The 12,509-nt window shown below is 36.9% G+C and overlaps 1 protein-coding gene across 2 annotated transcripts in view; it reads right to left on the reverse strand.

Annotated features, from left to right (window-relative positions):
- The window catches only part of cnnm2b (cyclin and CBS domain divalent metal cation transport mediator 2b), a 63,791-nt gene that overhangs the window by 4,782 nt on the left and 46,500 nt on the right, over positions 1–12,509 (reverse strand). The window contains exons 4-7 of one of the 2 annotated variants that reach the window (XM_015606844.3): positions 9,299–9,468; positions 7,115–7,208; positions 6,529–6,591; positions 544–722 (exon numbers count right to left, since the gene is read on the reverse strand). In XM_015606844.3, the coding sequence (XP_015462330.3) occupies positions 544–722; positions 6,529–6,591; positions 7,115–7,208; positions 9,299–9,468 (506 nt within the window). The remainder of the gene's footprint in view (positions 1–543; positions 723–6,528; positions 6,592–7,114; positions 7,209–9,298; positions 9,469–12,509) is intronic. The other variant, XM_022674675.2, reaches the window with a different exon arrangement.

Genomic DNA, 12,509 nt, shown 5'->3' on the forward strand with positions numbered 1-12,509 from the left:
AAATTGTCAATTTAAAAAGCCTTGTCTGTGGTAAAGCAGTGCTGGAACAGATTGTATTACTGTGCTGGAACTGAGTGTTACTGCACTCTCTACTGCAGCATTTACAAACAGCACATTCACACTTTCATCATAATCACTAAAAAAAGACAGAAACACAGAGAACTCTGTAACTATTAAAAATATAAGTATTTTTGTTAGAGAAATTACAGATAAAAACAGAGAGCAGTGAGTACTGTTTCCTACACCTTTAAAAGACTCTTATAAACTAGAGAAAACTGGTGCAGGAAGAGATCTCTATCTGGCTGACCCACATGGAAACAACAGCCTTTAGCTCAGTTTCAGCAGGGCAGAGAAGAATTAGACTCTCCCCTCACAGATTAAATACAGCATTAAAGTCAATGATAAGATGAAAAGAAGATAAAGCAGCTTGTCTGGGTTATACAGCACTATTACTGGACATCTAGAAAATAGGGGTGTTCTAAAACCTTTTTACTGGTAGTGTATATTTGTTGCTTTTATATACTGTACATCCTGAATATTCACCTTGACATATAGCAGGTCTGTGATGGCTCTGACTGTGTAGTCCGGCGCGTAGATCTGCAGAAAGGAGTTGAGCTGGTTGTTGCTGCTGCCCAGTGGGGGGTTAATGACTTCATTGCGGTCGCTCCGGTTCAGAGAGTCCGAGTGGTTCAGTCCGTACGGCCTGGGAGGAGACTTGTTCTCTGCATGACACACATTCACAAAAAAACCCAACTCAGTCAAAGTTCATTTTCAAGTCAATTCCCTGAAGAAGAAGAAGAAAAAAAACTGAGTCCACAACATGTACCATGAGCTGATTTTTAGGCTAAAGATGGCTTGTTCCAAGTCTGGAATTTAGGTTTTAGGCCAGGCTTACTATAGAAGTCAATATGCAAGGTTAAGCCCCTTAAGCCCTACACTAGCCCTGCGGTAGACTGACTGGGAATAATAAAACCATGATGCTTTTAGCTTTCCTGGGTCATTATTAGAATACTGTGCCTTTTGTCCCTCAAAACTTTCCAAATTATTATTTTTTTTTACTAGGCCTGGGAAGTTAACAGAAGTAATTTGATTAACTGAATCACTGTTTCAATGCAATTTTCTAAATGGGATAATGGAGACATATGTACATAGTTACATATAGAAGCTACCAGAGTGAATCTTAGTAGATTAGCATTTGCTTTTTTTAATTGGAAGTGATTTTCTTATTATTCACTTTTCCTTAACTGAAATACAAGGTCATGTTTACAACATGTTTAATATAAAAGCTGTATGTAAGGTTGGAAAAAAACGAAATAAATGTTGAATATAAAAAAAATAATAGCTTGCACATCATTTTAAATGCTGTAAAGTGCTGAAAAAGTGCTAAAAAAACTGAAGAACTAAAAATCATAATCGAGAATCGCTCACACATTTAAAGAATAACAAGATTACATTTATTACAATATTGTCCAGCCCTACTTTTAACTATTCATCATACTTTCAAGACTACACTACACAAAAATCATATATTCCCAGCTTAATCATTTAAATTAAATTAAAACATTTTTTTCATTGTCCTGTCATGCATGCATTTGTCCCCCCTTTCATGAAAAGCTGCACCACAGGGTGGCAAAAATGTCTGAAAAATTGGCACTTGATGAAAACATGGTTTATGTAGCGTTATAAACATTTAAATTGATCATGGTAAACAGCTTAAGCTGTTATGTAGACAATATGAAAAATGTGTGAAAAATATATACAATTCAAGTGTATTCATTTCCTTGACAATAAAACAGTATGACAGTTGTAGTGTCACTGCAATCATAGCTTACTGTATTGGGATTAAATCGTTGGCAAATATACCATTTTTTTCGCACTATAAGGCATACTCAAAATACATTAATTTCCCCAAAAATTGTCAGTGCACCTTTTAATCCAGAGCAATTATGTATAAATTTTACCAGTCAAGTTGTAGGAGCAGTAAAGCTGCTCCACTGAAGTGCAGCGTTAAACAGGAGTTTCAGGTTAGTTCTCCAGCAGTATTAGCATTAGCCGCTAACTGTGCTAGTCATTTGGCCATTCAGAGGTGAGTATATCGCCCTGTAGTTTGCGTGTTTACTGTGTTAAAACATGCTACGTGGGAAGAACTGCTAGCTAATATCGCCCTGGTTTACAGGAACACTCAGGGTTCCTAAGTGTAGCGCTGTCAGGGGGCATTAGCGGTTAGCAGCTAATGCTAATGCTCCAGCCTTAGTGGAAATCTGGAAATCTAAGCTTACTGTAAATAAACAGAAGCACTTTACTCACCCAAAAAAAACAGTTTTAGGAGAGAAATCTGTGTAGATTAACATCCAGCACTCATTTGACTTGTCTTTTTTTTATTTATTGAAGAATTACAGTTTTGTTTACTTAGCTTAGCTGAATTAGAAGGAAAACATGGCGACACCCCTGTTCCTAACAAGTGCCGATTACAATGTGCCTTATAATCCAGTGCGCCTTATGTATGAAAATAGACCAGAAAATAGACATTTATTGATAGTGTGCCTTACAATCCGGTGTGCGAAAAATACATTAATAGCATTAATAGTGTATATGCGTAAAAAACCAAAGTGTGGGTTTTACATACAGAGTTAAAGTGAAGGTTATCATTCCTCTATACTTGTAATAATTTGTTCATTAGGTGTAAATTTAGAATCTCCTATTTTACACAGTGTTTGTGTAAAATTTAAAACAACTAATCTGCGTCACAAAAGGCACGTTGTGTTGATATGTGATATAGACCCCCGTGCACTGAAACAAGGGGCAGCAACTGTTGAGTAAGTACATGTTAGAAAGGCAATCACAGGAAGGGTAGTTAAGAACACGTAGGCATAAAAAGCAGCAGCTGGAGAAAGAGTGATAAAAGGCCCTGCAACCCTCCGAAAGAAGACTAGCTCTGTTTTAATTAAACACAGCTTATGTTTTCCACTTCTTAAAAGGGGCCGGCCTACAAGTACACACACCAACACACCAACACACACACACACTTTCTCTGCCTCTCACTCTCTCACATACTTACTTACTCTCTCTCTCTCTCTCTCTCTCTCTCTCTCTCTCTCTCTCTCTCTCTCTCTCTCTCTCTCTCTCTCTCTCTCTCTCTCTCTCTCTTTCATTTTGCCCTCACACACACACACGCTCAATCACGGGTAGTGTTAATGCCACAATTTGGTTGGAATGTATGTAATCCGCGTTTGGATGTCTGAGTGCTGGAGCCAGGAGCCCCTGCGTCGCTCCACCAGGAATGAGGGGCCCTGCTCACACACATGAGGTGCATGAGGTCAGTGTGTGTGCATGGGGTCAGTGTGTGCTTACGCTGAGATTTGGGAGTGTGTGTGTGTGTTTGTTTTCCGACATTTTCCGGACCGTTTCCTGACTTCAAACAGGGCTGAGCTACAGTACAGGAACCGAATTGATGGCTTTATAAATCCATCATAAAGTTCCTGACTGAAATTACTTTTGTTTTTTAGTTTATAATAAGTCGAAAGACAGAATAATTAATATTTGTCTGCTGGGATGCTCAAAAAGTAAATGAAAAAATAAAATGGCAAATGGCAAAATAAATGTGCATCTCTAATACAGATGCTTGTATATTGTAAAAATGTGAAAACCTTATTAAAGGAGAAATCTGGTTTGAATTGGACGTGGGCTAAAGTGAAACACAATAACGAGTACAAACTTTTGTTTTCCACCCAGCATTCCTGAGTAAAGTGCTTTTAGCCGATGCTCCCAACAGGCTTATAATGCTAGTAATAGGGGCATAGCATTGTCCACGCAAAGAAATAACATTTTTTACACCATTAATAAGCTCAAAGTAGCTACAAACTTGAATAGTATAATTCTGAGGGGCCTGATATTTAAGACTGAGAACAATAAAAGTGCACTGATAGTTAATTAAAAATACTATATATATATAGTACCTTTAGCTAATTCTCCAGGTGCCTCCATCCTGAAATTAAGTCACGATAAGTCAACTGACGAGCACAATCGAAACTACAGCTGATAAGTCATGTAAATACTCGCATTAGCAAATATTTAATATATAATATAATATAGTATATCATGTTTTTCCAACGAATGGGGGTGGACTATTCGACAAAAGTTTGTACTCGTTATCCTGTTTCACTACAACCCAAGTCCATTTTACACCGGACTTCTCCTTTAATTTTCAATGGAAGTCAATGTAGAAAAAAGACATTCTGGAGTATTACTTTCAGCCTCATCACAAAGTTTCAATACCATGTAAAGTACAACTTCTAGAAATATTTTCATTTTTATAAAAAAAAAATAAAAATTAGATCAGTAATATCTGGTAAATAGGTCCTAGCATATACTTGTGTATACACAATACACCTTTTGACATCATCTGAAACTGGTGTATTTCAATATACACTGACATGCTAAAAGTCATGGGACAGCGGTATGTAAAATCATCCTGAAGTTTTACCTCAGGGAATGACTTGGGAACTCCCACACCTGTAAAAGTTATGAGGTGTTATCTTGTGAGTGAGGCTGAACACTGGCCAATGTGCTCATGCATGAGTGAGGCCTGATAGTGGCTGTTAAAAATGTTCATGCGGGTGTCCAATCAAAATGACTGGTTCCCATGACTTTTGTCCCATGGCATTTCAGTGCAGTACACACAACAAATCTTCCTTTTTGTTTCCACTTTGTTTTCCCTTTTTTGTTTTCTTCACAATGTTTTAGAAGATGATGGTAAACAGTCCAATAGAAATGCTCCAAAATAAAAATAAAACATTGTAATTGACTTAAATTAAAAGTTGTCATTTTGGAAATGATGTACACCATATAGTACATAGGATATATATGCTTTACCCTACGTCCTGACACTGCACTAAAACTAGGCAGTGTGTATGTGTGCATGTGTGTGTAGGAGGCCTGGTATGAAGGCCATGGTTATTTTTCTAAGTCTGGCAAAATCAGTAGGAGGGATACTACGAATTTACTGTAGTATGAGAACTGGAAGGAAGTTCTCAGAGAGTGAAGAATCAATCATTATTATTTTAATATAAAAAGACTGTAATACAGACTGAATACGCTGTTTAAGTTTACTTTAAATTAAAGCCAATTTACATGTATGAGGTTTTTTAGGCTCAGATTTACAGAAATGAAATAAAACCAAGGCTTTTATTACTAAACATCACAACATGTAGTCTATATATCCCTTGCTGTCCAATAAAAGACAAGTATCTCCATTGTTTATTGTTTAATTTTTTGTATTTAACATAATTTAAACACTCAAACTGTCCCTTACACTGAACTTTAGAAGGTCTTATCTTTTGCCTGTAACGTTGCTGTTTTGGAGATGCATGTTTTGCCTCAGGGGACGGTTTGTATAAATTGTGAGGTAAGGCTGAGCAGCAGCCAGTGTGGTCATGGCAAGACAATGTGAATTATCAGGCGGATTTGAATGAGGGAGACGGGATGGATGAGACATTTGGGCATTTGGAAAACTTTGCTCAGTCTTTAGTGTCACATGTGTACTGATAATACACCATAGAACGCATTAATTACCACCCATAGTGCACAGCAAATGGTTGGTAATGATAGTACCATGACTAGCGGCATCTGGCTAAAATGTGAAGCACAAACCCACAGGTTAGTGCAGCATTCTTCCATGCTAGCTTCCATGATAGGATATGGAAAAGGCATTATGCTAATTACGACTCTTAAACGAGCTCGTAATTCAGAGAATCCAGTGAACATGAAGCTCTGTAAAAAATAAGAGACTTAAAAATGATGAGTTTCTTTGATTTTACCAAATTGAAAACCTCTGGAATATAATCAAGAGGAAGATAAATGATCACAAGCCATCAAACCAAGCTAAACTGCTTGAACTCCAAAAGCAGTGTGTAAGACTGGTGGAGGAGAACATGCCAAGATGCATGGAACTGTGATTAAAAACCAGGGTTGTTCCACCAAATATGGATTTCTGAACTCTTAAAACTTTATGAATTTAAATTTGTTTTCTTTGTATTATTTGAGGTCTGAAAGCTCTGCATCTTTTTTCTTATTTCCGTCATTTTTCATTTTCTGCAAATAAATGCTCTAAATGAGAAACTTTTTATTTGGAATTTGGGAGAAATGTCTGTAGTTTATAGAATAAAAAAACAATGTTCATTTTACTCAAACATGTATCTATAAATAGCAAAATCAGTGAAGCTGATTCAGAAACTGAAGTTTTTGCCAGAGCTTTGACACGATACCCCAAGTCTAATGTCCCATGACCTTTGGCACATCAATTTATCACATCTCATTTTAGGTTCATACACAAGCATGCATAAACATAGTACAGTTCAGGCATCAAAATGACTCTCAGCAAGCAACAGGGACATTCCTGGCCATATCAATGCATATCAATGCATATTAATGCATATCAACGGCATGCGACCAAAATGCAAGCAAAAAACAAGATTCACAAAACATCCACGAACAGAGAAACGCTAAGCAAATGTTTAAGCATTACAGTACCTGGAGATCCTGCACGTGACTCAGACCTACTGACCACACAATTGCGAGAAAGGGAGAGAGGCACTTGAGAGAGGGAGAGGAGGATGAAGACAAGAAAGAAGAGTCAGGAAGAGAAACCATCAAATCAGGGAGGAAAAATCATTACAATAAGCTCAAATTATCCACTGTTGATTTATCCAGGTTATTGTATGAAATTAAAGACGTCTAGACGGAGTCACAAGTGCTCGATACAGATATCTGAACATTTATCAGTGTGCTCTTCTTCACCTGCAGTACCCATCCTTAACCAGAAGAGGTCACATAACTCCTGCCACGTTTTCCCCCAGTACCCTGTGTCTTGTTTTTCTCTCCATTCTGTCTTTTTTATGAATGAAAACATCACTGGCACAGCTATCATTCAGTCAGACCTTCAAAAAAAAACTCTGATAGTCTTTTCAGAAGACACTCCAGCTCTGTACCACTCCACCAGACCTCAAAAGCACTGGCTCTGACATGGACTTCACAGAGAAAGATAATAAATTAAGCAATGTCCAGCTGCGACCAAGACCACGGTCAGACCATGAATGGAAAGTGAACTGCCATTTACCTGGAGAAGCAGTGAGGGCCATCATCCCGTAGGATGAAAACGCGCCAGCTTCGAACTTCATCCCATCCTTCCCCGCCTCCACTTCCACTTTTCCCTGTGGGCAAAGAGAAAAAGTCAAGGACAAAATGTTTTGGTTTAAACAAGAAGCATTATGTTGCTTTGTATGCGTTCCATAACAAACACCTGAAAAACCTGAAAAAAACATGAATCTGAGAAACGTGGTGGTGGTAGTATCAAGGTGTAGACCTGTTTTGCTGCATCTTAGCTAGAAAGGCTTGCGGTAATTTATTAAAAAATAAATTCTTAATTATATCAGCAAATTCTGAAGAAAAATGTGAGGACCTTTGTCTGTCTGTAAGCTAAAAATTATTTTGGAAATAATGATGAATCTGGAAGCTTTGGGGGGTTGAAGATGAGGTGTGGTGGTGATCATCCCAAATCCTAACCTCACTAAAGCATTTGACACTGAATACAATCCAATTCTCACATCAAAAATCTATCAGAAAGCCTTTTCTGGACAGCAGACACAGTTACTCCAGCAAAAGCTGAATAACTGTTTTTTAATCCCCTTGATCTCCTGAAAAGAATGAGCAGGTGAAACTTTTGTTGGACTAACTGTAACAACAGCATTGTGACAGCATAGCTGTGAGGATTTGATTGTTTTTAGCACCAAGTGAAAAGTTTGTGTGGTGAGGATATTAGAAGATTAACACCACATCTCATTCTCAACTCTTCAAATCATCCCAAAAGTACTAGATTAGTCTCTTAAGATAAATTTTGCTTTTGATACACTTTTTTTTTCAGAAATAATTGCAATATTGTAATGTTATTGGCATTTTTTAGATAATATGATACTATAATATCAAATTTACACATTACTTTTACAGAGCAATGAACTTTAAATGCAAATAATATATAAAATCAATTCACTCTTTATTTAAAGCTAACTGTGCTATTTATTACTTTTGCCATTCAGAGGTGAGTATATCACACTGTAATAAACAGTTTTAAGGAGAGAAATCGGTGTAGATTAACATCCAGCACTCGTTTGACTTTAAAAGAAACAGTTTTGTTTACTTAGGCACATCCACAGCCCTATGCGCGTAAAGTGTGTGAAAACAGACCAAAAAATACACGTTTGTTGATAGTGCGCCTTAAAATCTGGTGCGCATTATGTATAAATCCTACCAGTCAGGTATTAAGGTGCAGTAAAGCCACTCCGTTGAAGTACAGCATTATAAGGGTGAGTTTTTAGTAAAGTGTCTAAAGCACATTGGCTGAAGCAGTGTTAGCATTAGCCGCTAACCACAGTGCTAGCCCTTTCACCACTGTTTACCGTGTTAAAACAAGCTACATGGAACGAACCGCTAGCTCATAGTACCCTGGGTTACCGGAACATTTAGGGTTCCATAATCTACTGCTATCGAGCGGCATTTAGTAGCCCTAACCGTGGCTGGCTAGTGCTGCTAACCGATGTAGGCATCCTTACTAGCGTAACATAATGTGCCTTATAATTGAGTGCACATTATATATAAAAAATAGACGTTCATTGTATACATTATACATTATAGTCCACTGCACATTATAGTCCTAAAATTGTGGACTTCACAAAACATGGAATAAATGTTCTTAACTCTAAACAGAAGTCAATGTAAATCAGAATTTATTCCAAATTATTTTGGAGCATTTCCACTGGTCTATCCACCCAAAATATTGGATGCTTACATGGTGGAGAGAGCAGCTACAGGGTTCAAATGATTTTGGAAAATCCTAAAATGGAAAAAAATTTACACACTTTATCATATTTTTATTGGACAGCCGCAATATACGAAAAGTGTCATATCTGAAAGTGGTGCAATGTAATCCCTGTGTGTGTGACTGCAGTTTGGTAACTAACAAAACAAAGGAGATCCCAAAACAAGCCCTTAAGTAGCACTGTGACCCACACTTCCAGCAACGAAATGTGTGTCACCGACTAAGACCTCCTTCCCGCTCCGCGAGATCAACCTTCACACTCGCGCTGCGTCTAATACTGGAGTAAATCCCAGCTTGTACACAGCTAATAGTTCTCAATCCTCCTCTTTCTGTACTCCGTACCCTACACCAGAGCACCGACCGGCCGGCCAGCTGAACACACACACACACACACACGCCCTGAACCGGACGCAGCGGCGAGCCACCGACCTGCAGGATGAGGACGAAGTAGTCCACAGGCTTGTTGCGGACGTAGAGGTAATGCTCCAGGGCCTTCTTGTTTTTATCGTTGAATTTCAGCTCCTGGATGACGTTGGGATGCTTCAGTAACCTCAGGAGGATCTTCTCAGATATCTGGACCAGGCTGAACGGTTCTATATCTGTGGAGAGGAAATGGACACAATGCAAGTGGTGAAAATACTGTGAATGATGGAGATATAACTCTCAGCTGCAGATAACTTGTACTGGGGAATTTAATTACTAAATTACTATTTTAATGTAAATTTCAGATAATCAAGGTAATCAAGACTGTACAGCAATTACATATAAAAGCTGCTAGATGGGAATCTCAGTAGATACCCTTTTGCATTTGTCAGAAATTTGTCAGTGTTTTTTATAATACACACTTTTTTAACTGAAAAAAAGGTTATTTTTGCACCTTTTTCAATATAAACGATGCTTCCCAGCTAGCAATTGTTGCTCAGTAGAATGTTTTCTGAATGTTACAAATTTAAGTTTTCTTAGGATATTCAGTCTGTCAAGTTTTCTGTATTTTCTTAGAATGTTTTTTTTTTTTTTTTTTAAGTTTTTTAATGTTCTAGTAACGTCTCTGCAATGTCCCTTCTGTAATTGTTGAAATTTTTAGTTTTGGGAATGTGCGTTTTACCTTTAACATTTCCATGATGTTAATATTCGTCCTGCTGGGAATATAACGTGAGAAACATTCTAAAAACGTTGTGATGCAAACCAGTATTATGTTGCACGTTTTTTAGAATGTTCAGTCTGTCAAGTTGTCTGGATGTCCTTGAAATGTTTTTATTTAATGCTTTTAAACGCCCTGGTAATGTTACTGCAATGTCAGCTGTGTCAGTGTTTTAATTTTTAGTTTTGAGAATGTTACTTTTAGTTTTAACGTTTCCATAATGTAAGTATTCGTGCTGCTGGGAATTTTATGTAAGAAACTATTTAATAATGTTGTGATGCAATCCATTTTAATACAAGAATGTTCAATCTGTAAAGTTTTTTGGATGTTCTTAGAACGTCTTTATTTGACGTTTTAGTAACATCTCTGTAACGTCACCTGTGTTATTGTTAGTATTCATCCTGTTGGGAAAGTTCTGTTAGAAACATTCTGATAATGTTGTGATGCAAAGCATTATTATACCAGTCGTTTTCAGAACATGGCTGGAACATTATGTCTGTGACATTTCAGATTAACCTTCCTGGAACTTTTTCAAAATTTTCTAAACACTCTTAACATTTTCCATTAGACGTTTTTTAAGGTTAAAAAAGAAGACGCTTGTTATGCTTAATAAAATAAATAAATGCTAAATTAAGTTTTTTTGTATTGTATTGTATTTTAAGTTTTAATGTGCTTGCACGGTTTTGACTCCTTTGAACATGCAGTACATGTAAAAGACACATTAGTTTGCATAATTGATAGCTGCAAATGTTGAGTTATTATATAAATTGTTATATATTTGGAGAATACTGAGATTTTTTTTTTTACAATATTCCTCAGTGCTACAGATAACAAGCAATTTCTAATGCAAACGTGCTGCCTGAAAAATGGATATTAATATTAGATCCGTAGATATTACATGTTCATAAGTTTTCTTTTTACAATAACTAAAATGACTGAAAACTGTGATAATAATAATAATAATAATAATAATAATAATAATATTTTATTAATATAACGCCTTTCCTGAAAACTCAAAGCGCTTAACAACACAGCCATAGACAAAAGTTATAGTGCATAAAAACAAGCATGCATACAAGCACTTACACGTAACTGTGCAAGTATTTAAAAAAATAATAAATAAATAATAATATTAATGTAAGAATTGAACTGCTTGAAAGTGCAAAGCTTTTGAGGTTAAATTTTATATACACTTCATCAAAGAAGTAGTTGCAAAAATAGTTGCACCCAGAAGGAAGTGTCTGATTGCAATTCTGTTAGGATGGAAAGTAAAATGTTACCAGAAACAATAAATGATATAATATGGACAAATTAATTATAGCCGCAACTCTTGGTCATATACATAGAGCTACATATACAGAAGTAGTATGCAATGCATGTGTAACCCTGCCAGACCTCAGTATGGAGTTGTAGAGGTTCCTAATGGGGTCCTGTAATAATCCATCCCATACACCTCAAATACTCATGAGTTTCTGCAGACCGATAGCACATCTAATAGCATCCCACACTTTTTTAATCAGGCATGTGCCTGGTGATGTGGCTGGCGATGGTATAGCATTTATAGTTATTAAAAGAAGCTCCTGCTGCTGAGATGGCAGTAGCATGTGGACGAGCATTGTCCTGTTGCAATAGTGCAACGAAGTGTGCATTCAGAAAAGGTAGGGCCACTAGTTGGTAGCAGGACCTTATTAATGAAACATTGGGCTGTTTAAGTGGACTGTTCACTGGCCATGTCCACCAAGTCTCACTTTAAGATGAGCCGCTGCCATGACAGATTGTCACGACTACCCACAAAGTTTCATTCCTATCGTTTAATTCCTTCTGGGCGCAACAATTTTTTTTTATGATAAGTTGCTCATATTATTATACACAAAAAAGCTATCAAACTAATTTCATCTAAATCAAGTGTGTATGTTTAACCAGTGAAGATAGACCATGCCTTTCGGTTACCTTGCTGTTGAAATTTTAAATAGTCTGCAACTATTTCCTATATATTAAGTTTACACTAAACATCACATGTTCAATTCTTCTGCCACTCTTTTGATTAATCCACTATCTCCACTAACTTCTGACCCACTGGGCCTTTTCATCACTGGCTTAGCTGTGTTTACAGTATCTGTCACCTGGCAGCGGGTCCCTCCTCGACCAGAGTTCTTTAATAGCATTGAGACTCAGCTAAGAGACGATTAGCATCTAACAACAAGGTCAAGTGGTCAAGGTCCCAACCAAACCTTGTGCAGCATCCTACTGGTGGATATTCAACCAAAAATGTTCTAGAGTTCTAGTGGTCTATCGAAGTATACATAATGTTTCTTACATTAAGTTAAACTTTTATTAGATTGCATAATGCACAAACCCAAAATTTTACACGTATTATCTGGTTAACGTCATTTAATTTATTAATTATACACCCTTTTCTGCATTTCAGGTAGGTAGCATTTCAACCCCACTTTTGTTTTTGCAATAGTGTTTGAAATAGTGACTACAATATCTAAACAT

The sequence above is a fragment of the Astyanax mexicanus genome, chromosome 21, assembly GCF_023375975.1.
Source record: "Astyanax mexicanus isolate ESR-SI-001 chromosome 21, AstMex3_surface, whole genome shotgun sequence".
In the NCBI taxonomy this organism is placed as follows: domain Eukaryota; kingdom Metazoa; phylum Chordata; class Actinopteri; order Characiformes; family Acestrorhamphidae; genus Astyanax; species Astyanax mexicanus.